The 23,573-nt window shown below is 49.0% G+C and overlaps 13 protein-coding genes across 13 annotated transcripts; 6 read left to right on the forward strand and 7 right to left on the reverse strand.

Annotated features, from left to right (window-relative positions):
- Nucleotides 1-160: 160 nt before the first annotated feature.
- Nucleotides 161-2,859, forward strand: EDB91DRAFT_1100887 (MFS general substrate transporter). The gene is made up of 18 exons (XM_041317208.1): nucleotides 161-581; nucleotides 638-687; nucleotides 740-766; nucleotides 819-846; nucleotides 895-928; nucleotides 985-1,050; nucleotides 1,101-1,190; nucleotides 1,242-1,312; nucleotides 1,368-1,397; nucleotides 1,451-1,489; nucleotides 1,546-1,822; nucleotides 1,875-1,904; nucleotides 1,958-1,991; nucleotides 2,042-2,129; nucleotides 2,177-2,231; nucleotides 2,284-2,334; nucleotides 2,388-2,473; nucleotides 2,526-2,859. Exons 1-18 carry the CDS (start codon nucleotides 387-389, stop codon nucleotides 2,838-2,840), a joined length of 1,566 nt encoding a protein of 521 aa, XP_041183289.1. The 5' UTR covers nucleotides 161-386; the 3' UTR covers nucleotides 2,841-2,859.
- On the reverse strand, nucleotides 2,860-4,612 carry EDB91DRAFT_1100894 (uncharacterized protein). Its single transcript, XM_041317209.1, has 4 exons — nucleotides 4,486-4,612; nucleotides 4,186-4,429; nucleotides 3,095-4,134; nucleotides 2,860-3,048 (listed from the first exon to the last, which is right to left on the reverse strand). The coding sequence occupies exons 2-4, from the start codon at nucleotides 4,398-4,400 to the stop codon at nucleotides 3,044-3,046; spliced, it is 1,260 nt and encodes a 419-aa protein (XP_041183290.1). The 5' UTR covers nucleotides 4,401-4,429; nucleotides 4,486-4,612; the 3' UTR covers nucleotides 2,860-3,043.
- EDB91DRAFT_1333269 (uncharacterized protein) lies at nucleotides 4,579-7,025 on the forward strand (the record flags this gene model as incomplete). Its single annotated transcript, XM_041325423.1, has 7 exons — nucleotides 4,579-4,684; nucleotides 4,735-5,169; nucleotides 5,227-5,426; nucleotides 5,480-5,561; nucleotides 5,614-6,030; nucleotides 6,058-6,261; nucleotides 6,286-7,025. The coding sequence occupies 7 exons, from the start codon at nucleotides 4,579-4,581 to the stop codon at nucleotides 7,023-7,025; spliced, it is 2,184 nt and encodes a 727-aa protein (XP_041183291.1).
- Nucleotides 7,026-7,569: 544 nt separating this feature from the next.
- EDB91DRAFT_1077623 (uncharacterized protein) lies at nucleotides 7,570-10,163 on the forward strand (the record flags this gene model as incomplete). Its single annotated transcript, XM_041314941.1, has 14 exons — nucleotides 7,570-7,690; nucleotides 7,719-8,149; nucleotides 8,245-8,320; nucleotides 8,371-8,420; nucleotides 8,575-8,721; nucleotides 8,778-8,852; nucleotides 8,930-8,989; nucleotides 9,039-9,108; nucleotides 9,315-9,553; nucleotides 9,599-9,726; nucleotides 9,807-9,859; nucleotides 9,967-10,013; nucleotides 10,063-10,116; nucleotides 10,140-10,163. The coding sequence occupies 14 exons, from the start codon at nucleotides 7,570-7,572 to the stop codon at nucleotides 10,161-10,163; spliced, it is 1,575 nt and encodes a 524-aa protein (XP_041183292.1).
- EDB91DRAFT_427791 (uncharacterized protein) lies at nucleotides 10,091-11,266 on the reverse strand. Its single transcript, XM_041327242.1, has 2 exons — nucleotides 10,602-11,266; nucleotides 10,091-10,542 (listed from the first exon to the last, which is right to left on the reverse strand). The coding sequence occupies exons 1-2, from the start codon at nucleotides 10,968-10,970 to the stop codon at nucleotides 10,183-10,185; spliced, it is 729 nt and encodes a 242-aa protein (XP_041183293.1). The 5' UTR covers nucleotides 10,971-11,266; the 3' UTR covers nucleotides 10,091-10,182.
- A 988-nt stretch (nucleotides 11,267-12,254) lies between these two features.
- EDB91DRAFT_1215499 (GPN-loop GTPase) lies at nucleotides 12,255-13,518 on the reverse strand (the record flags this gene model as incomplete). Its single annotated transcript, XM_041320818.1, has 6 exons — nucleotides 12,255-12,427; nucleotides 12,479-12,601; nucleotides 12,647-12,899; nucleotides 12,951-13,083; nucleotides 13,129-13,208; nucleotides 13,277-13,518. The coding sequence occupies 6 exons, from the start codon at nucleotides 13,516-13,518 to the stop codon at nucleotides 12,386-12,388; spliced, it is 873 nt and encodes a 290-aa protein (XP_041183294.1). The 3' UTR covers nucleotides 12,255-12,385.
- Nucleotides 13,519-13,610: 92 nt separating this feature from the next.
- On the forward strand, nucleotides 13,611-14,244 carry EDB91DRAFT_1242922 (uncharacterized protein; the record flags this gene model as incomplete). The annotated part of the gene is made up of 2 exons (XM_041322234.1): nucleotides 13,611-13,714; nucleotides 13,767-14,244. 2 exons carry the CDS (start codon nucleotides 13,611-13,613, stop codon nucleotides 14,242-14,244), a joined length of 582 nt encoding a protein of 193 aa, XP_041183295.1.
- A 300-nt stretch (nucleotides 14,245-14,544) lies between these two features.
- EDB91DRAFT_1044028 (uncharacterized protein) lies at nucleotides 14,545-15,687 on the reverse strand (the record flags this gene model as incomplete). Its single annotated transcript, XM_041313098.1, has 5 exons — nucleotides 14,545-14,663; nucleotides 14,719-14,806; nucleotides 14,858-14,930; nucleotides 14,981-15,144; nucleotides 15,199-15,687. 5 exons carry the CDS (start codon nucleotides 15,685-15,687, stop codon nucleotides 14,545-14,547), a joined length of 933 nt encoding a protein of 310 aa, XP_041183296.1.
- Nucleotides 15,688-15,890: 203 nt separating this feature from the next.
- Nucleotides 15,891-16,883, reverse strand: EDB91DRAFT_1242924 (glutathione S-transferase; the record flags this gene model as incomplete). Its single annotated transcript, XM_041322235.1, has 7 exons — nucleotides 15,891-15,950; nucleotides 16,006-16,063; nucleotides 16,119-16,239; nucleotides 16,293-16,343; nucleotides 16,397-16,427; nucleotides 16,482-16,731; nucleotides 16,780-16,883. The coding sequence occupies 7 exons, from the start codon at nucleotides 16,881-16,883 to the stop codon at nucleotides 15,891-15,893; spliced, it is 675 nt and encodes a 224-aa protein (XP_041183297.1).
- Nucleotides 16,884-17,115: 232 nt separating this feature from the next.
- Nucleotides 17,116-17,804, reverse strand: EDB91DRAFT_1100924 (cytochrome c oxidase assembly protein PET191-domain-containing protein). The gene is made up of 3 exons (XM_041317210.1): nucleotides 17,512-17,804; nucleotides 17,278-17,465; nucleotides 17,116-17,224 (listed from the first exon to the last, which is right to left on the reverse strand). The coding sequence occupies exons 1-2, from the start codon at nucleotides 17,683-17,685 to the stop codon at nucleotides 17,370-17,372; spliced, it is 270 nt and encodes an 89-aa protein (XP_041183298.1). The 5' UTR covers nucleotides 17,686-17,804; the 3' UTR covers nucleotides 17,116-17,224; nucleotides 17,278-17,369.
- A 50-nt stretch (nucleotides 17,805-17,854) lies between these two features.
- On the forward strand, nucleotides 17,855-19,096 carry EDB91DRAFT_1242925 (uncharacterized protein; the record flags this gene model as incomplete). The annotated part of the gene is made up of 4 exons (XM_041322236.1): nucleotides 17,855-18,028; nucleotides 18,090-18,456; nucleotides 18,511-18,654; nucleotides 18,702-19,096. The coding sequence occupies 4 exons, from the start codon at nucleotides 17,855-17,857 to the stop codon at nucleotides 19,094-19,096; spliced, it is 1,080 nt and encodes a 359-aa protein (XP_041183299.1).
- A 73-nt stretch (nucleotides 19,097-19,169) lies between these two features.
- EDB91DRAFT_1044071 (4'-phosphopantetheinyl transferase) lies at nucleotides 19,170-19,627 on the reverse strand (the record flags this gene model as incomplete). The annotated part of the gene is made up of 2 exons (XM_041313100.1): nucleotides 19,170-19,386; nucleotides 19,443-19,627. 2 exons carry the CDS (start codon nucleotides 19,625-19,627, stop codon nucleotides 19,170-19,172), a joined length of 402 nt encoding a protein of 133 aa, XP_041183300.1.
- A 161-nt stretch (nucleotides 19,628-19,788) lies between these two features.
- On the forward strand, nucleotides 19,789-23,308 carry EDB91DRAFT_428125 (WD40-repeat-containing domain protein). Its single transcript, XM_041327245.1, has 16 exons — nucleotides 19,789-19,931; nucleotides 19,989-20,137; nucleotides 20,188-20,328; nucleotides 20,375-20,507; nucleotides 20,555-20,638; nucleotides 20,689-20,753; nucleotides 20,803-21,119; nucleotides 21,182-21,613; nucleotides 21,669-21,906; nucleotides 21,954-22,017; nucleotides 22,075-22,184; nucleotides 22,248-22,485; nucleotides 22,541-22,644; nucleotides 22,694-22,800; nucleotides 22,849-22,950; nucleotides 23,000-23,308. The coding sequence occupies exons 2-16, from the start codon at nucleotides 20,006-20,008 to the stop codon at nucleotides 23,127-23,129; spliced, it is 2,397 nt and encodes a 798-aa protein (XP_041183301.1). The 5' UTR covers nucleotides 19,789-19,931; nucleotides 19,989-20,005; the 3' UTR covers nucleotides 23,130-23,308.
- Nucleotides 23,309-23,573: the final 265 nt, after the last annotated feature.

Genomic DNA, 23,573 nt, shown 5'->3' on the forward strand with positions numbered 1-23,573 from the left:
GTTGTTTGCTTTACTTGTTTCTGGACAATCGTACGAACTTTCATACCATATACTCATATGTACTATATTTTTTCTCTCAATAGAATACATCAAAGTCCTTTCCTAGCTGCGTTCGTGAGAGGCTCTTGGACAAATTGGTCTCGGCGGCTTACCGTGAGTCCGTTCTTGTCTTGTCGGGTCACCTATCTCCCGCTTGCCTCATGGAAACTGTTGGCTTGCTTATCTGTCCTTATTGCAGGACTGGTCATTGGTGCCACTGTCTTTTTACTTATCTTGCAGGCACGTCATTGACACCAAGCCATCGCGGATGCTTTTCTTCCTGAGAGATGCTCGAGAGGATAAGAAGTCAATGTAACGTTTTTGCACCTTGATCACGCGCTAGTGCCATGTCTTCCGAAACTAATGCAGCGAAGAATCCAGACGAAGTTGAGAAGAGCTCGCAGCTTCACGAGAACTACATTGAGAAGCTCGGGCCGGACTCAATCAATACTTCTGACGGTGATGAGGCTCTCCAGCTCGTCGGCACGCAAGCAACGGCGCATTTCAGTGAAGAGTATAACCGCAAGCTCAGGCGCAAGCTGGTACCCTTGTTTCATGCACTTCTGTGGCTTTGGTCTGACAGTCAACGGATCTACAGGACCTTGTTATCCCTACTATTTCAGCTGCTGTATACTTCAGCCAATATCTGTTCGTCATTTGATGTACGCAATATTGCCCCCCTCATGCTCACCTTGAACAGGGACAAGACCTCACTGAACTATGCGAGGCGAGTACTCTTCGTTGTGTTGTGGGTTGACTTAATATTGACAATGTTGCAGTATCATGGGCTTCCCAATTGTGGGCCAGGCGAGTTATGATTTTTACTACATCTAGCGAATTTTAACATGAATCTAGAACTACAACTTGGTGTCCATGGCCTTCTACCTGGGTGAGATTCTCGATTATGCAGACCGACATAAACCTATATGAACTGCTCAACTACAGGTTACCTCTTTTGGGAGTTCCCGACTGTCTATATCTCACAGAAACTTCGCTTAGCCAAGTATCTTGGTAAGATATATACATCAACGAACCCCATAGCGTCGGCTGACGCTTAGTAGGCTGCAACATTGTTGTATGGGGAATACTCCTCATGTTGCATGCCTCGACGGACAACTTCGGAGCCTTCTTTGCTCTCAGATTCCTCCTGGGTAAGTCTCTTTGCATATTATAGAGACAAAACAAAAACTCGAGATGGTCAGGAATGTGCGAGTCTTGCGTCGCACCGTGTCTCATTCTCATCATCTCGATGTTCTACAAGAAGGATGAGCAGGTGCGCAAGAATTCCTGTGTGAAATATAGCAGCTTTTGACTAACAGCGCACAAAGGCTCAACGTATCTCGTGGTTCTACATCATGGTACGGTTGTCTATAATCCAGAATTTGCACTGCCCCTGACTTCCAAGTTTTAGAATGGCCTAACCCAAGTGTTTGGTGGATTCGTAGCATACGTGAGTGGTGCTCACTGCACTATGGAATGCGAGATGAATGATGTATCCTCTTACAGGGCGTCTCGTTCTATAGCGGCAAGGCTATACCGGCCTATAAGATTATCTATATATTACTTGGTGCACTTGCGATCGTAGTTGGCATAGTCGTCTTGATCTGGTTACCAGATTCCCCCGTCAATGCTTCCATGCTGACGAAGGAGGAGCGGATTGCCGCACTTGAACGTGTCCGAAACGATCAAGGAGGTACGGAGAACAAGAAATTCAAGATGGACCAAGTCATCGATGCCCTCACGGACGTCCGCACATGGCTCGTTGTTTTGTCGACGATATTGAGTAAACCTTCAATCTGGGTTTGCATAATAGGTGGCTGATGTGGATTGCATAGCGAGTATCCCCAATGGAGCTTTAAGTAACTGTAAGTCGCATCAACAGACATCGGCCCAGTAGAAATTAACGTCCTCGTTGCAGTCAGTAACATCATTATTAAAAGCTTCGGATATTCGTGGGTGGACCGTGTGCTCTTCGCTTCTCACTAATATGTGTTTCTGCTAGATCAAAGCAAACCCTGATCCTCGGCACTCCTGCGGGAATTGTTGGTTCCGCGATGGTGATTTTCTGCGGATGGTATTCCGACAAGAAGGTAGAACACCCAACATTTTTCTCAGAGGTATCCTCAACCATCTGTAGGGCGAGCGGATGATACCCATCGTGTTTGCATTGGTTCCTACCATTGTCGGTTCAGGTATGCAGTTCGTAAATTTTACAAGGGAACGTCGGTTGAATGCAAGAGATAGCCATCCTTATTGGCTTGAGCGGATCCTCAAACAAGGGTGTTCTTCTCTTTGGTTTGTCCAGTTATCACCATATTTTTTCCCATTAAATCTGAATCGCGCGGTAGGGACATACCTTCTTGGTACCTTTGGCAGTGCTCTCTCCACGATCTACGCATACAACGCAAGTAACACGAGTGGCCACACCAAGAAGGTACGGTTGATGTTGGTCGTCCTTTTGCTCTGTTCATTTATGCGGTGCTTAGGTGACGATAAATGCAATGACGATGGCCACTTTCAGCATCGGCAATATTATCGGGACTGAGATATTCCAGCCTAAAGATGCGCCAGCCTATATTCCGGGAAAGACTGCGATCATGGTCTTGTTGATTGTACAACTGCTCATCTCGTTTTTACTACGCCAAATCAACGTCCGCTTGAACAAGAAGCGGAAAGCCCAGCTAGAGGAAGAAAAAGCGCGCCGGGGTTGGACTGAGGATGATGTGCAACGAGAGAGGGAGCGTCACGCATTTGCTGACCTCACTGATAGACAGAACATTTTCTTCGTATATGTATGTTAAGAGGACGAGTGCATCACTCTATCAATGTATTTGGACAGTTTGACCGTCTGAAGATTATGAAGGAGACAGAAACTTATGTGAAGTAAGTACAAAAACTCTCGCAAAGCTGGCACCGTCAAATATGCTAATTATGTTGTATGAGCGGTTTCACAGCAATCGATGCTAGATCGATGATGATAGTAAGGCATACATTAACATGCTTTTCAGACTGTGATAATGTCAGTATGTACACGACGGTCACAGATAGCACGAACCTAGTGAATGTTCCCAGTATTCCCTAATGGCATGAGGTGCATCATCAGCGAGCATATCTTCAGGTTCCCATGAATCTTCATCGGTACTATATCCCTCCCAGTGCACTAAAAATTCTCTTTCCCCATCCACTCCTCGGTGGGATCGAATCGAGTCCACGACAAACTTCTCGATGTACTCGACTTCTGCCTCCTCTTGGCATTTGATACGAAGCGATTGCCGTGCAGGAAGTGTCCACGCCTTGGGAAGACGCATCTTTGCAAGTGTGCCGGATGGGTGAAAGGGGCGACGAGATGGTGTGGCGAGCTTTCTGACGTATTTATCAACCTCGCATAAGATGTGCTCGACATCGCACAGCATGATAGGACGAGCCCGGGGCCCTAAGCCATTGAACTTCAGGTTCAGGCGTGAGAAATGCTCGGCCTGCGTGAGTTGCATCCATCGGATTATGTCAACCTCGCACGCGTGAGGAATTTGACCTTTGAAGCAGCGTTGAAGGCCGCGACGCGAACCCACCCCAACGACCACAAAATCGTAGTCCGAGAAGTTCAGAACGCTTGAATAGGAAAGGTTTAGCACCAGCTGATACCCAGTGAAATCTCCCATGCTTTTAAAAGTACACAGCCAGTCAAAGACGTCCGCGACGTACTCAGCCTTTTCGCATTGTGTGGGCAGCTCTTGCATCAAGACCTCCACGAGAGCCAAATGGTTCATGAAGTTTTCCACGAAACCTAGATTGGGTGCAGGCTTTTGATAAGCTCCCGTATATATCGCGACCTTGTCATCGTACAAACGACGCAAGACACGTTCGTAATTGGCTCGCTCATAGGTCGACCAAGTAAGAGGTTTGATGGCGCCTCGCAGTGTCTCGTAAGTATTGATGCTCGTAAAAGTGCTGAAAAGCAGAATTCGAAATACAAGTTCGGTGGGATCTTGAGAACCTTTTTCGATAACTTCCGCGATGATGTATTGGCTCACTCGGTCCAAAACCCGGTATGTGTTGCAGAATGGATAGATTTGCAAAATGGGATCGTCAGTCCATCTGCTAAAAGTATTCAGACATCGGATCAGGGTAAAATAGGTGCATACGTACGGGGCGGGGAGGCCTTTGAGACGCTTTTCGGTTATGGCATGCCTTTCTGCCGCGAAACGCCAAAACGTATCGAACACAGGTGTTGGTTCGAAAGTCTGACCTCGTACAGTGACCGTCAAAGGTGGTGACAGCGCATCTGACTTATGAAGTTTTGAGCGTTTGGGACATTTGTCTGAGGCATCTTTTTCTGCTGGTCGTTTCCGGCTGGAACCCATAGTCGAACGAAGAACGCCTGTAGGGTAGTCTTCATGAATGGGCTTGCCAATTTGAAACAAAAAAAAACATGAAGAACAGACATACCTGAGACTCGAATTAAAGCAAACAGCGGTGGCGACTTGGCAACAGGCCGTCTGACAACTTGAAGAGAACCAAGTGAATACCGTACATAATTTAATGGCAGATCGCCGCGTCGGAGTCGCGCCTGGACCGAACGCGTCTCAATTGATTTTAGTCGGGTTGGTCCCTATAGCATTAATGGGGTTCGCGATCGCCGGGGCTTGTACGTAAGCAATTTGATTTGTCGAAGTTAGTACCTAAGGCCTGTCATAGGTATAGGCCATCTAGCAAGTACAATGGATAAATCATTAAAGGATGATTATATCCGAGCGTACCTCCACCGTCAGAAAGCCCATGTACATTCCTATTCTTCTCAGGGGCTCGAACTTCGTCACCTGTCAACAACATTCAACGAGACACCCGCAAGGACACCGTCGAAAAAGCTGAACTTTGGGTTCGACACGCCTATACTTGTCCCCCGCGTGACAGAGCTCATTGATAGTACGGACAAATGCTCAGTCGTAGAGCTCCCCGCCAAGGCAACGCAAAGGACCCGAAAGACTCAAAAGGCACTTGATAATGAAACCTCGGGAAAGAAAAACAAAGGCACAGCGCGTGCTTCGCCCGGCACCACTCAACGTGATCCGTCCAAGCGGAAACGTAAGAAGGCTGAAGTCCTGTCTGGTTCTGACGAAGAACGTGAGGCTAGTGAGTTCTTGATGCTGTCCTCATGAGTCTATCTTCCCTCTGAACCTTTATGCAAAGGACTAAGCGAGCGTCGAGAACGGAAACGCGTAAAGCGCGATATCGTGAAACCAGACGCCAATATTGCAGTGCATAGCTCTCCAGCAAGTGGAAAAAAATATAAGAAGGCTGTTCGTAAAAAGGGAAAGAAACACTCGGGCATAGGGTTTGCACTTTTGCATGGATTCTCAGCGACCAATGTTGGTAAAAACCGCCTCACGGTGAGTACTCCCAACGTAGTCTATTTTACGCCTGGGTTTTACCATAACCTCAGTTAAAACCGTTGGCATCTCTTGGAGTGTTCAATAAGGGTAAATCATCCACTAAGACTAAGGTACACAACGCCAAACAGCCAGGTAAGATAAAAATGTTCTCTTGAGGTCACTGATCATAATCTATGGATTCCAGTCCAGAAGTTATTTTCAGAATCGGCGTTTCTCGAGAAGACGACCAAGCAGCACGAGTCTCTGGTGGATGAGGCAATTATGCCCGACTCTTCCTCCCAACCACCCTCTCCGTCTCCGAGGAAGATCAAGATCACGAATTACCGCAAAGACAAGAACTCGACTCGTTCTACAAGCCGCCATTCTGCGGTTCCGGACCTTCCTAGAGGAAGCCCAGCCGTGTCGGAGACATGGGATATCGAGCTTCAAAGCCAATGTCCATCTTCAGACGGCTTCCGTCCTCGGTCAGACATCCACACAGCTGGGTCGCTAGTACTCGACCCCCGTATGGCCAGTTGGCACGATCAGGAGATGTTGTCTAAGGGCCAGGCGAAATGCTCTTCCCTCATAATAACTCCAGTGAAGGAAATGTCTCATGACTGTATGCCCAACCAAATCTTGTCATCAGCTCCAACGTCTGCTATCGCAACCATCTACGATCTTGACGGCGACTTGTCTATTCACCCCTCTCATTCTGCATCCCAGGTTGGCCTCAAACGACTTGATCGTCTAAATTCTCCTGTCGAGCCTCTCACTTCCAAGTATTTTGCTGTACATGCCAATCATGACACGGAGCGTGTATCACCGACGTTCGATCAGCCGCACTCCGTAGGTAATTCTCCTGGTGTGATATCAGACTGCAATCTGCGCAATGTATATCCCCTCTCTGTTACCCATCCGCATGACTCAAGCACAATGCGCCGCGCCGCTCCTTTGAACGCCATTGTCGACAGCAGCCCTCTACACGTTCACGGTATCCCCGAGCAGCATTCCCTTCCCTTAGCTGACGACATTATCCCCACTTACCAAGGTTACTCTGCCGCACAGTCTAGTTGGTCAAACGAGGACGTTATTTCGGCGTGGTACGCCACACACGAATGCACGACCGTCCTTTCTGAAGGCGACTCTAACTATTATAGCCTTCAAGACCATGACTTAGTGATTCTGGAACCTCCACATCTTGTCGATGAGCCCAGTTACTACCTTCCAGTGCAGGACTACTCAAGCGACGGGCTGCACGACATCTCGGTGGATGACATGGTCGTGCTTGACGAGGCATTCGAAGCTCCCGAGCAACTCATCGAGTATACAGAGGTGGACGACTACGAATACTCAGACGTCGTACTCGGACAATCCTCATTATGTTACGGTTCTTTCTCTTCGCCCTCCCGCTCTCACGCGACAGCCGGGGCATACGACAACACTTTCTGCTCGCTACGCCCGTTCTTGCAAGGTAGGGCGATGCTACTTGGCATCCCCCCGTACGTTCCACCAGCACAGGACTTTGAACAGACGAAAATTGGGAGTGGTTTGCTGTCAGCTGAAGTGGATGTTGCAAAACATTTGAAAGATCATTGGCGGCCACATAGATTATGATGGTTTCAAACCAGCTTCTCTCACTATACTTCTCGAGCAGTTTTTTTTTTCATTTGTATCTCAACTGGTTATGTAATGTGTCACGAACGCGAAATGTAACGCGTGACCGCGAAAAATAAAACTCCGCTGCTCACGTACAAACGTTTGGCGCTGTGAAGTCTCCTGTCACTTTCCTTCACCCCAAAAAGAGTGCGTGACTTCATTGAAACGCGTAGCGGATCAAAATACGGGTTCGAAAGAAAATAGCAAAATGGAAGGCGCGTCGGTGAGTCCAGGAATTCTTTTGTCCTTCAGTATTGTCATTTAGCCCCTCTTCGTTGCGATTCGCATGTGACCAAGTCTGCACCTGGAATTTTTTATCGAGCCGGAACCACAAGAACTACACGCAGTTCCGTCTTCTGAGTCTACACGCGGCACCCCAATAATCAAGGCTGAGCCAAGTGATTCGAAACCTGTTGTGAGCGCCGTATCGAGTAATATAAAGAGGAGACTGCTGAACTCAAAGAGAAGAAGGTTGACGCTGGGTCATGGATGCAAAGTACGAATGCGGATTTCCTTCGTGTGGCAATGTACTCATCTGAACTTCACAGCGATCGACAAACAGCTCAAGCAGCTTCGTGCCTTTCTCAACGAGTATCAGCAACACAAGGCGGCACTGGAGAATGGTGAGACATTTACATCGAAGTTGACAAGGCCCAGAGCGCGGGCGAGAAACGAAAGGACACTCGCGGGGGGAATCTGGGTCACCTAAGCGTCACAGGAGCTTTGGGGACGACGACGACGATGATTTTGAGATGGATGACATTGACGACGGCATCAATGTAAACGATGACTATGAAGGATCGGACGAAGAGCAGGGATCTGACGAAGGAAGACGACGAAGAGGAAAAGAAGACGTCGAGGAGGAACAGGATACACAGGACGAGCTAGAAGAGGAGGTTACGGCCGAGGTTCTGCAGGCGAAGATCGGCGACGCCAAAGAAGCTATCAAAGTTGGACGCGGACAACTTAATGACGCTCGCAAGGCACGGAAGGATGCCATAGATGCCCTCAGCAACCTCAAGAAAAAAGAGATGAAAGCGCAACGTGACAAGAACACATTTTGTTCTCTGAAGCGTTCAGAGGTTTGTCTCACTGACATCACCAAGTTCTCCCGCGACGTTTTAAAGAGGAGATTTCCGCGTTGGCCTGAATTGACTTCGTGTCTTAGAAGAATTAGCTTAATATGTACAATGCAAACGCCGCCGCTGAGGAGCAAAACCCAAATTCTTTCGATCCGACCAAAAATCTGCGCAGTAAGCTTCCATCTCACCCCGAAAACACTAATTCAAGATCGTTCACTCAGATTATGATGAGATTGACCTTCCCATGTTCACCTGTTCATCACGGGACAAGGTAAGGGTGATGGGGACCCATCATGTTTCTCCAACAATGAAGATACTGGAATTCCTGCTCTACGGCAATGGTGCTACCAACTGACCATCAGTAGCCGATCACGAGCTGAAAACAGTTTTACACTCACTTGAAGACATTTGCGAACTCGGTGTAGGTTTGTATTGATGGCATTGGCGATGTGACTATTGCAGACCCTGAAACCCTTCGTGAAAAATGGGAGTCAACACCGCAGGGTGGTCAGGAGATGTATGATGATAGTGACGGTGGAGACAATTGGCACAGCTCGCCTGATCCCCTGAGCGTCTATCCCTTCCAAACATTTCCAGGCATGATGTCGAAGGAACCCATGGATGCTAGACTCTTCACCATAACTCATCCCTAAAAGTGGATGCTCGTGGCGAACCCATAGGAGTGACTCCCTGGCTTGTGAAAGTGAGTTAGTTTGTATGTTCTATGCATCTCATATATATCATTGGAATTCGGTGAACATGTGGAGGAATGCGTCTTAGATTTGCAAGACTTGTTCCGTGATGGTCTTGAAGATAAATGTCAAGTGGGCGCAGCCAATGGTAAGTATTGCCCACTGTCGACTTATCCCATCTGATGTCATCTGGATAGGCTGCCGAGGGTGCGGTTCAATACGTCGACGAGTTTGCAGTGTCCGTGCACTGGGCGACCTATCGAGCCAGTGAGTGTCCTAGTCCACATGCGCGTTCTCGCTGATCACGCCCAATATTAGCACCTCGTCGTCTCGGGTCTTGGTGTCGGGATCTGAATGTCGAACTCCTAACGCCATTCACTCGCAACATTGCTTCTTCTTGGTCAACGCCTTCGAGTGCGATCTATTCGCCTCACTTTCGACCGCCATCACGGCATGCGTCAATACGCTACTAGCAAATGTAGAGGCCAGTGCAGCCGCAGGACTGAAGGACCACATACATGCACAAAGTTCTCTTCCGCAAGGGGAGGCGCGTCTCGCTTTAGGGCGTACCATGGAGGTCGTAAAGGAAGCGCTCGGAAAGGAGCAGAAGAAAATATCCCGTTGCCTCTCGCCTCATGTTCAAACCGAAGTGGCTGACGGCTACCATCTCGCCTTGAAAGAACGAGGCAAAGGAAGTGTCACACGACAGAAGGTTTGTTCGTTGTATCACTTCAGGATTTCTGCTGACTGAATGCAGGTTGTGTTCCATAACTGCGTTGATACGTGTAAGCACGACATTTTCGATGGCGGGGCGGATGTTCTGATGAGTCGGCTGTCGGCTGCGGTCGAGACCATCTGGAAGGCTCTTAACGACTTGCGGAAAAGGTCAGGCTCTTCGGTTTTATCTTGGCACTAGCATCGTTTATCCTCTCCTGTAGACTGAGGTGTCACTTGCCGTCCTCTAGGAAGGCACCCGAGATGACCCTGGTCAAGTTCGCGCTTGATTGCAAATCATCCGGTCTGTGTCCAAGATGTCAGATCAGTTGGCTATGCGATCAAAGGCAGTGGAGAGGGTGTCTACGGCCTCCTAATGGAATGTCGTCACTCCTTTGTCAAATTTTACAGCATTCCGTCACTCTCTTGTGCAAAGAATTCTAGTGCTTTCGTTAACGGTATATTATCAGCTGTTTCAGTTCTGTGATGGACATTCCTATTGTACAGCCAACTAGCACATCATTGCTTCTATTTGTGGAACGATCATTGTTAGACTTCATTGTACGCAAGTTTGTAATGTACAGATCTTTGAGCAGGATGCTACATAATACAACAACAGTACCTGAATCAATAGCGAACGATCGGCCGTCCGCGAGTATCCACTTCTCTTCCGTGTCCGTCGACATAACCCCTCGAGCTCGTCGACCCAAACAAACAGGGGCCCGTGCGGGTGGAGTGATTCCTGTGTCCTCCATCTCTCATACCAGTGTGAGAGTTGCGACGCCTATGCGTCTGATTTCCGTAGGAACTGTAGTGCGATGGCTCCATTCCAAAGAACTGGCGAACGCGGTCACCCACTGATGGCGTCCGATCTCTGTAATATTCACCATTGCTCGCATGATAATGGGAAGGGCGAGAGCGCGAGCGCGAAGTGTGCCTGTGCGACGTTGAATGACTGCGATGGTGTCCATCATGGTGGCTAGGTTGCTAATGATAACAATACGACATCAGCTGCCAGACTGAAACAAAGCGCAATGGAGACTTACGACATATACAGGAGCAGTCGTTGCGTATGTGACTGGGTAGGTGTTAGTTGTATTGTATCCATGCCCATGTCCATGGCTGTGGCTACTGTGTCTGGGTCTGCTCTGGCTCGTATGTCTGCTATGACTCCTGCTGCGGTGACTCGAGTCAGGCACAGTTAGGAATTGAGCCTGTGGCTGGGAGACTACGTTGGAGTACCCATATGCTGGGCTAGATGGGTAGGCATGCCCAATAGAAGAAGCCCGCCTCAGGGGCGTCCCGTAGTTATAACCACCGTGACCGTGGTGCGCATGCGAAGCAGTGTTGTAGACAACAGGTTGTTGGGTACTGTAGGGAGAACGGGAAGATGGGAAGACGTATTGTTGAGACATCGTCCGGCGATGGTTTACTGGTTAGTTGTCGGTTAGTGGTTGTGAGAGGGTCAAGCGGGGAACACGGCGATGTGGTAGTTGCGTTAGTTTATAGTTGGGAGAGTGTGGAGCACGGTATGATGGTTGCGCAAGATAAACAATACCAGTGGGCGCGGTGCGGGGGTAGATAAGGGTGAGGGTGGGTGGGGTGGTGAATGTGGAGATAAAAATCAGATGATATTTTGATCTTATAGGCGTGTGATTACAAATTAGCACTTGCGTCACAGGTCACCGCTGGAGTCGGTAATAATGCACTGCCCCGTTGGAGTCAGTAAGACTTGGAGCGCACCAAAGTAGGAGAGGAGTATAATGACTAGGCTTGGGTTCAAATTATCGCATTTTTATACTCGAAAAGAATAACCAACCTGTCACAATGCGATGCACATGAGCGCCAGAGGACAAGCAGCAGTAACCCAGGGTAGCCTTGTAAAATATCAAACAATGATTGACATGGCAGGCCTCGATGTTGCTGTGTGTCATACTTTAGTCGCTGCTGTTATCATACTAAGCACATCAGAATCACTCCTAACGTACGCGCGCGCCGAAAACGCACAGCTCGTCAGGTTCCCACTGCAAGTATATTTCAAGGATCGCCTGGTGATACAGCAAGTTGTCGAACCTAAAATTGCGTTTGAGTTGCACCACCTGGCGAAAATGTGGAGACCAGTCGGGGTCATGTACTTTTCATTACCGATGCGTAGCCATACTCGCGACCCCTTCCCCCGCACGTCAGTACGCTACATACTAGCCAACTCGGATATGCTCATTGCAACCTGTGCAGGATTACCTCACGTCGTGGGCATCTTCGAAGAAGCGGCGCGAAGTAAACCTCAGTATGTTTTGTGTTCTTGTGATTGGATGGATAAGACCAAGCGGCAATACCTGAGCTTCGCGATGTCAGACTCGATAATCGGAATTCCACGCCTCTAATTCCTAAGCACGTGGGACCTTAGGGGTGGCGTATACCAGGTGATGAAGGGTCAGTCCATGGGCATGAGGCTCTTAAAATGACAGTCTAGCGCGACAATCATGATCCCGCCGTAGATGAAATGGTGGTCTGATGATGATTAACGCTGGAACGTGGATCACGGGATCAAACCTTCCTTGGAACTGACGGGGTCCATTCCGTTGTCGGTTAGTGCCCGCGAAGGCGGCAGATCTCATTGGTGGATCTCTGGCTTATGAAAAATGCATCAACATTAGGCTCTGACCGAAAGAATTTAGATTTGTTCAACAGTTGAACTTACTCGGTCGAACTCTTATTGGATCAAGGTGGCAGAACTATTTAAGGTCACTGTCTAGAACTTTGGGACACGGTTGTCTCAAACTTTCGTGTATCAACACAGGATGCGATATTTGGATAACGATGTACACTCCTATTCCATATCAGCAAAATCACCTTCGTCCAAATCATGTGGCTGATATGTTGCTATTAGCTGGAATAGGCTGGACAGCATGATCTGACCCACCTCTTTCGGCTCTTCGTCTTCACCATATTGCATAGTAAAATCAATATGACTGACGACCGTCTCAAGTGAGTCCGTAGATGTTAGATCTAGCGGCAAGAACGACACTAGAGGATGATCTTCGATCTACGCAGGCGGTCAGTGGGAACATAGCCCCAAGCTGTGACATACAAGCTGTACGATGGCCCGGTTAAGGTCGTGAAACCTATTGTTGTCGCGTTGCTGATCCCTCCCATCCCTCGCAGATACAAGTAGCATTGGATCTGGGTCGAGATACCGAGCGATATCGCGTTTTCCACGTTTTCCATTTCTAGGTTCGAACGTGTCTGACGATGACGAACCAGAGACAAGATCCATTTTAGACATGATATTTATCCAGGGTACTTCCAGATTAACCATGGCGGACATAGCGGACAGTACACCACTAGACTGACGTCAAGGGTTGATGAGAAGGCAATGATGGACTGATGCAAACCTGAAGAATTTGTATCGATCTTCCATGAATTGGGATTCCAAGAGGTACGCAGCACAAGTCCGTATACCTATTCGCTGCAAGTTCTGCACGAGGAGCGGGAGGAACGGATGATGTGTGTAGAGCTCGATTTGACCTTGGAACAATGAATATATGCGCAGTCATTTACGTACGATCATACCTGGACAGTCGATTATCAAGTAGTCGTTGTCATAACCACCGAGTTCTTCCTCAAGCCAATCCATATTTTGCAACAAGTACCTTCAAACGCAGAGTGACGCTATCAGCATGATTTTTCGGGGCACTATCGCGTGTGTGCACTCACTCACTCAAAGCAATACACAAGACCGCCATTTGGACCCATATTCATCTCACCCATGACGTCGTCCAGCGTCACAAGCTCCCGGATGTCGATGGCAGGTAAATACTCGAAAGCATCACCAGTCGCAGCGGGATCAAGATTGACTATATGGGCCGTGCGTTTAGAGACACGAAGATGGGTAGCAAACGCGGTCGAGAAAGTGGACTTGCCCGCACCAGCAGGCCCGGTGACAAGAACAGCATAGCGCATCGTAGACGAGGTACAAGATGTGATTTGAAACTCCGATCGCCCTCCTGTCGGAAACCAAGTAACTGCAAGTACAAGTACTTCATTCTACAGCAATGTCTCGTCCGCCATTATTCCCCGATCAATCCGCAGCTGGCATCGCCGTCGACCCACGCACCCTCGAGCGTGTCATACCCGAGTCAAAGAGATTAGATGGAACGTACGTCTGCCTCCTAGTATGCACTGATCAGTTATATCTACTGCACTACTAGTGTGCGCAAGCAGCTTAAGATCAGGCCGGGATTCACACCCCAGGAAGATGTATCTCGCTTCCGCGGATCGCGCCAGCAGGCTATGGATGCCACTGCCCTTCCAAAGGGTCACATACTCGGTTGGGTCGCGCCGTCTGCTGCTGCGCAACCTAAAGGGAAGGCCGCTACGCCACCGCCCAATAAGAACGCGAAAAAGCGCGCCAATGCACGAGCTAAGAAAACCGCAGAGAAGGCAGCTGTTATCAAAGATAACTGGGATGATGATGAAGAGGGGGAGGACGAAGCGGCAGCTGATGTGAAAGAGGCCGCTGAGGAGGGAAGCTCGAAGACCAGTAGCACGAATGATGCAACAACGGGATCGCACACGACAGACAAGGCTGTGGCACCAGATTCAATCTCAAGTCCATCATCGACACCGCCAGCAGACCAGAGCGCTGTTGAGCTTTCGGGAGAACTTGAGAAACTACAAGTCAGATGATTCTGTTCTTTGATTTGGGAAGTCTCTGGGGGTTACTTGGGAGTACAGGCTGAAACGAGTGGCAGGTGACAGATAACAACTAATAGGTGTTACGATTATGGCCAGCATAAAATTAGCATCCTGATATGTACAAAAATCTATGCGGCTGTTCCTTCTCTAGATGTGATTGTAGACGGTATAGATGGATGTGGATGGAAGATAGTGACTTATCTGCAGTTCCGTGTGAGGGTCGATAAGGATGGTGTAAGGCCTGTGGCATGGAGCTGTGTGCTATGACATCCCAGCCGCAACTTCACCATCTCACGGAGGCAGTCTTTCTTTCAGCACAGCAAGGGGTGGCGGCGGCGGAGGCTTCGGTTTGGTGATCTGATATAACTCCATGCTGATAACGGTCAGCAGAACAAATGCGCTCAGTGAAGCTAAGCCGTTGTTGAGCGTTGATGTATTGACGCGAGATAAACGGGGAGAACTTACCAACAGCCTTCCGCATGTTATTCCATTTGACCTCTTCCATGTTTGCACGGAGGTCACTGAGTGTTATGATCGCCTTATTCAAGACTTCCTAATTCAAGGTTATCAATTTACCCAACGGCAATATAAGAAGCACCCGAACCTCAATTGCAATGGTCTGCTGTTTCAGCTGTGCCTTTGACTCGTTCTTGCGAGTGTCAAGCTCCATCTGGATCCTATTCATAATATGAAAATAGAATCGTACGATTCAACGAACGAAACTCACTCATGTTTCAAAGTGCCAAGGTCTTCTTTCATCTTCACATCCAGACGATCGACCTCTCGGCGCAATGCAGCCGTCGCAGAGCGTATTGCTGCGCTTTCATTACGAGACCTTGCAGTTTGCTCTGCACGTAGCTCAGATAGTGCTGCACGGAATAAATATGCTTGCTGTTCAGCATCTGGATCAGTAAGCCTCGACAATTCCCAACGGGTCATACGCACGTTATCCAAGTCTTTGACTGTGAGGCCTTCTCGCCTCACGCGACCTATTCTGTCCACGAGCAAAGCACGCGTGGCCCTCATGAGACTCCGCGCTGTGGGCGTGGGGAATGACTTCTCGAGCGCGGCAACAAAGGCATGTGTGTGGAACGGAGGGGCTGTATATGACTGTCGAGGGTCTGGCTGATAAGTGCGTGCAGGTGGACCCGAAAGGGTCGCCGGGGGAGACGAGTCGGTCTCAGACGGAGGGGGAGAATTGAGGTCGGAATATCCATGTCCGGACCTCGGGTCTTTCGGATGAGCAAGGGATATCGAGCCTGGACCAGACACTGATATTGACTGTGAGGCTGAATCTACAAGGTCAGTGATGGGTTGCCCGGGAGTGCTGTAGTGTCTATGTAATAATATGGTAGCTGCGGTAGACGAAGCTCCATTGAACTCTGGCGTCAACGCTGGTAGTGATTGGTATATTCGGGGGATGATCCTCAGCATTCGGTTGACAGAAAGCGTAGATTCAAGGCTTAAGTTAATTGGTGTTCGGAACAAAGTGCAGCACTGTCCAAAGTAGTACCACTCGGATGCGGGAATCTGAAGTATCATGGTCACGTGCGTTACGTGAAGAACGAGGGGCTATGAACCAAAAGTTGTTGCATATATATCGTACACTTTGAATTTGGGGACTGTAATTGATTATTCTATGGGACAGCCAATCCAGCTTTCACAGGTTCTCTATCCAGAAGCCGGTCGAGCCAAGCCTTGAAGCAAACAATTTAATATTCTGTCACCGAACAGCGATGATGACTTCATTACCTTCAGGTTCGGGAAAGCATCCAGCGTTTCGACACCTGCATGCTTGTACAACCTCACCCTGTTGGTGCAAATCAACTTCAAAGCAAAATATTTATCTAGACGAAAATCCGGACCATGGCATGACATTCAGGTCCGCAACGCTCAGCTTCCCAGCCCCGGGACCCACAAGATACTCACGGCCCTGGAGACCGATATCGAGTACACCATAAAGACGGGTAACTTCATCCAAATAGCCTAAGTCACGACGTTAGAACCAACGAAAATAAAAAGGTCGAATGAATACACACGCTTCTTCCCATAAGGCACGTCCTCAGGGGCATAGTGTCGGAAGTGGTGTGCTGAGAGGCTCGACTGTTATTAAAGAAATATACACCCGTAGCTCACAACTTACATTGACCTTGCATAGGGCCGACTCCTCCATGCTTATTTGTCCAATCGTGAGCATGCATGCCCAACTACCTCACCAAAACACGTACTGCAAAGAAGATCCATTGCAACATCTGACTCTCCTCATCGCTGCCGCTCTCAAATTTGAACTTCCCTTCCTTATCGTACTTCTGTACGAGGTACAACAAGATTGCTGCGGTCTCGAAGACGGGGAAGCCATTCGGTTGGGCGGCAGTGGGATGGGAGCGGTCAACGAGCACAGGGATACGTCCGTTTGGGTTCATCGCAATGAACCAAGGCTCTTTCTGGGCGTTCGTAGACAAGTTGATATTCTGGACACTGCCAAGGACCTATGAGCAACGACCGGGGGCACGACGGAATACCTACTCGTAATCAAGGTTCCCGTATGCTGCTTTGAGCTCTTCGAGCATGATCGACACTTTGTGGCCATTGGGAGTAGGTGCAGTGTAGAGAACTAAAGGCTTCGACATATCGACTTGTTCAGTCTGGTGGAGGGAATACAGTGACGAATAACAGTGAATTTGACCCAGGTTTCAAATTTCATATACCAATAGCTGCCGTCACAGGAGAGCATGTTCAGCTGACCTCGTATCAGGCCCGGGTCCAAAATTAACCGCTTGCGCAAGAGGTTTAGGCTTGCTAAGCACTGATCTCGTGAACATGTTTGACAAACTTCCAATGAGCTTAGCAAGACAAGTGAATGCAGGAGTAGTATGGTTCGCAGTGGTGAACACTTTCTGTGATTTCGGAAAGACTGTGCTACAACGACAAGTGTGATCGATACAACTTCTATTGATCACCAGTGGAGAGACTGGAAATGATTTTCTTTGAGGAAGATCCAATGAAAAGGAATAAGATACGCACTACCGAACTTCTAATGAAGAATGATTAATCATGGGTATCACCGTCGTGATAGGACTTGCATGACAGTTAAAAGGCTGCAGCAAAGTCATCCCTCATGATTCTGCGGGAGGTGGAGTTGTTTTCTGCTGTCTCAGCTTCTCCGCATCCATGCCCACTGTGTTACCTCGAAACCGCGTCCTCATATCCAGCTTTTGCCCATCAGAGCATGTTCTCGTGTGTGTACATGCCACTCACCATATTGCGTTTGCACTCGAAAGTGGACTTCCTGAGTAGCTGGCATTGCTCCGGTAGTTCATTGCTGTGTTGCTTGATACACTCTGATGGAAGACGTCCTTGCTTTTGGACACAGTCGGAATTGAGAAGGCATTCCTTGAGTGCTTTGAGGAGAGCGTCACAGGAGGAGGACATGACCAATACAATATCCGTCGGCGCACCCGACGTCAATTTCTGTTATAAAACGAGGCGCAGCTTGCTGCCGTGTAGCGTCTGAGTGATGTGGTAAGAGTTCAGGCTTGGTGGTTCAGGAGAGCATCTATTGCAATCAAGCGTAAACTTCTCATGCTCTCACTATACCTTGATGCCTATACCACCATCACTACGTGCGCTTTTAAGAACAGTCCCGACACTAGCGCCTGTGTCTAATCGTGCAGTCCTATCAGTTTCTGGTTCACAAGCAACTGAGTTCCTCAACGGGCTGCTCGCGAGCAGCGTGCAGGGCAAGCAAACATATGGGGCATTCTTACACGCTCAGGTGCGACTCAGCTTCGAGTGTCTGTCGGTGTGTAATGTAACCATGCAGTTTCTGCTTGTAGGGGCGCGTTTTGTACGATGCTTTCATGTACAACTCCCCGACACCATCACTTTCATCTCCTGGACCGACATATCTCATAGAATATGACCCTACTCCATCCGAAGCACCTACCCTCATTAGCTTGCTCAAGCGCTACCTCCTTCGCTCAAAGGTGCGCATACGGGACGTGTCTGAGGAATGGGACGTTTGGGCCGCATGGGGGTCAGAAGGTACCAGAGAAACCAGGGAGTGGAACTGGGCACGAAGTGGTGCTGTTGAGCCAGTTTGGCAGGCTAGCGAATGTCCATGGGGAACGGAGAATGGTACTATACTTGACCGACGTGCTCCGGGAATGGGAAAGCGGATGCTTGTTCGCAAGGGCGATACGCGTGAGCATGTCTTTGGAATGTTCCTTGCATTGAGCTGGAGTTGATGTTGTGCAGCTGCCGACGCGTCTACACACGACTTGGCTGATAAGGATGCATACTTGCTGCATCGCATCATGCACGGAGTTCCCGAGGGTAGCGTGGACATTCAGCCCATGCATGCATTTCCCATTGAATCCAACTTAGACGCGATGGGCGGACGTGGGTCCCCTCTTCGTTTCATCTGATACGTATACTGACGCGCGCAGTGGACTTCCGGAAGGGATGCTATGTCGGCCAAGAGTTGACAGTACGCACATATCACACGGGCGTAGTTCGGAAACGTATCCTCCCAGTTCACATTTCATCTCCGGCATCATTACCACCATACATGTCGATTAAACCGTCCATTTCATCAACTACAGACAACACCGCAGTAAAAACACCCCGCCTACGCGGCTCGTCCACGCTCCTTTCTACAATAGCTACTTCAGGTATAGGATCAAGTGTCGGTTTGGCGCTGGTGCGGCTAGAACATTTGCGTCCTGGCATAGCACTGGAGACAGGGGAGGAGGAGCAGTCGTGGAAGGTGGAGCCCTGGTGGGCAGATTGGTGGCCCGAGCAGCCTCCCGACGAGGTGGATGATTTGAACAGCCTAACATAACGTAGGATCATGGAGAATCGTTTGTATCATACCGAACTAGACACACCACTCTTAAAGGATAATGAACATCAAATCACGGCGACTCCGCAATAACCTGCGCGTAGATGTAGGCTCCGTCGTGGCTCACTGAAACGTGTAATTTATCCACCGGGGTAACACAGTCGCGGACAGGGCGGTAAACAAGCGTTGGTTTTGCGCCAGTGACGCCATCGAATGATGAGTATGTGATCTCCTTCCAGGTAGGGCGGATGGGATACAAGGCCTTGTATGCAGCTTCTTTCACCGCCCAGCTAGACGCACGCCGCATAAATGGTCCGGCAAAACTTAGAATGAGGGAAAGACTCACCGCACACCCAAAAACCGTGCAATCCTTTCGGTTTTGTCTCCATGCTGTTCTGTGAGCAATTGAAATGAACGGAATTCCTGGGAGCTCAAAATTTTCGTAGCAAAAGCTTCAGAACCCCTTCGATTCAATAGACCGATGAGACGCGGAAGGTGCAAAATGTCGACGCCAATGCCGAGGATGGGCATATGGATGGATTGCGAGCGAAACGCTCAGGGAAATCAGAAATTTGTGATATAGAATGAAACGACTAGATTCTCCTCGGCAGACCCTCAAGAGATTATTACGTCTTTACGGATTTGCGTGGGCAAACGGTGACGACAGAGCGCGATTAGTTTTGTCAGACTTAGAGGAGATAAACGAATGTGACAAAGTACGATGGATCCAATGCATGACTTGCTCCTACCATCCACGTTGATCACCAAACGTTGAAGGACATCCGAATCAACGTAGGTGCAGAGCTCGTACTGAAACTAGCGCAGCCCGATATTAGTTTGTGATCAATCTCCGCATTCTAAAGATATCAACTAAACATAGCCTAATCTGCAGGCTACCGTAGATCTGCGATGTCCAAGCCATCTATCAGCACGGCGTATATTTCAGCGTCTACCAATCGCTTCAACCATGCAGCAGATGCCTCAACATCTTCCCTGATTGCTTGTGGATCAGGGAAATTAATCGCATTGTGGGACACTCAAGTGAGTATTTTGCCATGACTTCCATGACGCACCTAACAACCTCATCGAAGGACACAGATGGCAGAGGCATCTTCCAGACACTGCCCGGTCACGAAGGACTAGTTACCTGCGTTCGTTTTGTGGCTTCTGACGCATTTGCTAGTGCGGATGACAAGGGGACAGTCCGCTACTGGAGATTATTTGGGACAGAGGTACGTCAACCTAGCTCCTGCGCAAACATCCCCACAATGTTTATAGTGGAGGACTACCGCGATCATGCAAGCGCACCGACAAGCTGTCTCCGTGCTTCGCGCGTTCGACAAATTCTTGCTTACCGGAAGTTCAGACTCTTCCATCAAAATCTGGGAGGTGCAACGTGGTGATGTCAATGGTAAAACGCGTGTTCATTTCCGTGGTGAATGAGGCTGATTAGGACAGATGAGATGAATGAGATTCAAACCATTTCGCTTCAAGGATGGTATCCGTTGTCTCTAGCACTCGCATTTCTACCATCTTCTGAAGGTGAGAGTCTCAGTATCTCCCTGATGAGAGAGATGCTTACCTTGGCGCAGCGATAATACTTGCGATTGGCGGAACCGATCGTAACGTGCACATTTGGACCCGCTCTGACGGACAAGTTGAGTTCACATATATTTCACCTAGGTCAGCTCACTCATATCTTTCAGTTTATTCGGTCAGCTACTCTGTCAGGACATGAAGACTGGATACGTGCACTGGCGTTCCGAGCTCCATCGACACCGAGCGATCCTCTCGTGCTCGCTTCAGGCTCACAGGATGGAACCATTCGACTTTGGAACGTGGAATCCTTCGTTAAGATGCAGTCTCAGCCACAGACTCGTACAAAAGACTCGGGGGACGATCTCAGCGACGATCTCCTGGATGCATTTGAAGCTTCGTTAGGAGACCTGGGTGCAGACGCAGAAGAGGGCGGCAGACAGATTTCGCTCAAACGGCATGTTCTTACCGTTAAATCGAGTTCTGGGTGCGTAGATTTCCAGTGAAAATAGTGAGATTGAGTTGTTGACTGATCGTACACCGGAATAGGACGCAGCAGTACTCTATTACATTCGATGCTCTCTTGATCGGCCACGAGGCAGGGGTTACGTCCCTTTCTTGGTCTCCTTCGAATGCGACCCTGCTCTCTACGTCAACAGACTCCTCTCTCATCCTATGGGCTCCTAGTTCGATCATCTCCACCTCATACTCTTCATCAATGTCATCTATCTGGATTAATATACAACGTTTCGGTGATGTCGGAGGTCAACGTCTCGGTGGCTTTATTGGAGGCCTTTGGGGAAACGACGGCACCGAAGCCATGGCATGGGGTTGGAGTGGAGGCTGGCGGCGATGGCGTCGCGTCACGAGTGAAAGAACAGCTGGCGAGGAGTGGGAAGAGGTTGGTGCGATAAGCGGACATAGTGGTCCAGTAAAGGGTCTCAACTGGAGCCCCAAAGGAGAGTATCTGGTATCTGTAGGGTGATTATTGCTTGACATCAACGTCGCATTATAACTGCTGACTGCCCCCCGTTAGGCTGGACCAGACAACGCGCATTCATGGTGCTATAACCTCCTCTGCCCCCGAATTGAGCATTTGGCATGAGTTGTCACGCCCTCAGATACATGGTTATGATCTAATGGGTGCAGCATGGATCGGTCCGTGGACTTTTGCAAGCGTTGCTGACGAGAAGGTCGCACGAGTATTTGAAGCTCCACGAAATTTTGTCGAGGAGGTCCGGGTGCTGGGGGTCAAAGATTTGGCGCAGAGCGAGGTAAGGACCGCTGCCTGTTACATTTCAGGGCTTCTGAGAAAACAAAGGGTGACAGACCAGCAACGGCTAGTGTGCCTCCTCTTGGGTTATCGAACAAGGCTGTCAGTGATGGTGTGTCATACTAGAAGCGTGGTATTTGCTATTTGACAGGCCATCTTCCTATTTCAGCACCTTCAGAACTGGATAGTAGCAGACCTTGTAGGCGCCCTTTTGAAGGAGAGCTAGCTTCCATCACCCTTTGGCCCGAAATCGAGAAAGTGTTCGGGCATGGGTATGAGGTGAGCCAATCCGTGCCACCTGGGTGAAAGGAGACTGAGACTGAGGCAATTCCATCTACTTAGTCGATCACAATTTCTGCTTCTAACTCGCTCGACCTTCTTGCGACTGCTTGCCGCGCAACCTCCGCGCAGCATGCTATCGTCCGCGTATACACGACAGCAGGCTACCAGCCTTTCGGCGCTCCTCTCGAAGGCCATAGCTTGACAGTCACTCGTATAGCGTTCAGCCCGCCAGACGATAGATACATCCTCACCGTAAGCCGGGATCGAACGTGGAGACTATTCGAGAAGAAAGAAAATGGTAAGGCCATGTTTTCGTGGGCCAGGGTTATGATTGATCATACTCTGGGTACTAGGCTATATGCCCGTCGCTGCAGATAAATCGCACGGAAGAATCATCTGGGATTGCGCATGGAGCTGCGAAGGAGACCTTTTTGCCACCGCGTCTCGTGACAAGACCGTAAGCATTTCTGATTCCGGGAAAAGATCCTTGATCGAACATCTGTCAGGTAAAAATATGGAAGCAGAACTCCGACTCTGATCGGTGGGGAGCAATTACGACAATGAAATTCGAAGAAGCAGCAACTGCTGTCGCGTTTTGCTCTGCTGGTGAAGAGTAAGTAAAACTCTTCTGTATCTCATGTCGATGACATACTCCCTTCAGACGACGGCTTGCGGTCGGTTTAGAGACAGGAGAAATCAAGATATATTCAAATTTTATGTTCGCACCAGATCAGTGGACATTAGTGTTGACTGTCGACTCAAAGTAAGTCTTAGTTATGATTTGCAAGAGGAATTCGCTCATGATTTCAAAGTTTGGCACATGTTGATCACATCAATTATTTGGCATGGAGAGCAACTGATAATCCATCGAGGAAACAACTAGCGTCCTGCAGCGAAGATGGTACGCTGAAAGTACTGATTGTCCAGTTTGGCGTAGATTAAAGTACGTTGGTAGACACACTAAGCTCCACAGTAGTAGAAAAATGACACAAAGAGAATGGACATAAAACACAGTAAGCCGATTCGCAAGGTAAACGTAGTGGAGACAGGAAGAAAAGACTGCTATACAGTGGTCAATGTCTAGAAGACGGGTACCAAGAGTGATGGAAACAGTGTCAGTACGGAAACATCTGAGTTGATATCAAAGGAAGTGCCAAATATACGGGTATATACAGAATTGTGCCATGGCAGGGCACCTGCCTGGGTAAGTGATATGTTAGCAGGTATAAGAACACATCGAGAATTGACTGAAGCAGGGCCCGTGCAAATAGGGATACATGAACGCCAGTACGTGTTTAGATGATGTCGCGGAGGCTCAGTGGAACTTCAGGCTGTTGGAAGCAAGTTAGATCTGGTCTACAAAGTACGATACCAACAGGAAAACAT

The sequence above is a fragment of the Suillus paluster genome (assembly GCF_016628075.1).
Source record: "Suillus paluster strain FC165 chromosome Unknown EDB91scaffold_3, whole genome shotgun sequence".
NCBI lineage: Eukaryota > Fungi > Basidiomycota > Agaricomycetes > Boletales > Suillaceae > Suillus > Suillus paluster.

Excerpts from the sequence above, each read along its gene's own strand:
- EDB91DRAFT_1100924 (XM_041317210.1), bottom strand. The coding sequence starts at position 17,685 with ATGTCCTCCTCCTGTGACGCTCTCCTCAAAGCACTCAAGGAATGCCTT. Across the intron at positions 17,466-17,511 it reads TCGAGTGCAAACGCAATATG|CTGGATATGAGGACGCGGTT; the intron begins GTGAGTGGCATG and ends GATGGGCAAAAG.
- EDB91DRAFT_1100887 (XM_041317208.1), top strand. The coding sequence starts at position 387 with ATGTCTTCCGAAACTAATGCAGCGAAGAATCCAGACGAAGTTGAGAAG. Across the intron at positions 582-637 it reads GCAAGCTCAGGCGCAAGCTG|GACCTTGTTATCCCTACTAT; the intron begins GTACCCTTGTTT and ends ACGGATCTACAG. Across the intron at positions 1,313-1,367 it reads TCTACAAGAAGGATGAGCAG|GCTCAACGTATCTCGTGGTT; the intron begins GTGCGCAAGAAT and ends CAGCGCACAAAG.
- EDB91DRAFT_428125 (XM_041327245.1), top strand. The coding sequence starts at position 20,006 with ATGTCCAAGCCATCTATCAGCACGGCGTATATTTCAGCGTCTACCAAT. Across the intron at positions 20,329-20,374 it reads GGAGATTATTTGGGACAGAG|TGGAGGACTACCGCGATCAT; the intron begins GTACGTCAACCT and ends CAATGTTTATAG. Across the intron at positions 22,951-22,999 it reads GTGTTGACTGTCGACTCAAA|TTTGGCACATGTTGATCACA; the intron begins GTAAGTCTTAGT and ends ATGATTTCAAAG.
- EDB91DRAFT_427791 (XM_041327242.1), bottom strand. The coding sequence starts at position 10,970 with ATGTCTCAACAATACGTCTTCCCATCTTCCCGTTCTCCCTACAGTACC. Across the intron at positions 10,543-10,601 it reads CGACTGCTCCTGTATATGTC|CAACCTAGCCACCATGATGG; the intron begins GTAAGTCTCCAT and ends TGTTATCATTAG.
- EDB91DRAFT_1100894 (XM_041317209.1), bottom strand. The coding sequence starts at position 4,400 with ATGGGTTCCAGCCGGAAACGACCAGCAGAAAAAGATGCCTCAGACAAA. Across the intron at positions 4,135-4,185 it reads CTCAAAGGCCTCCCCGCCCC|ATGGACTGACGATCCCATTT; the intron begins GTACGTATGCAC and ends TACTTTTAGCAG.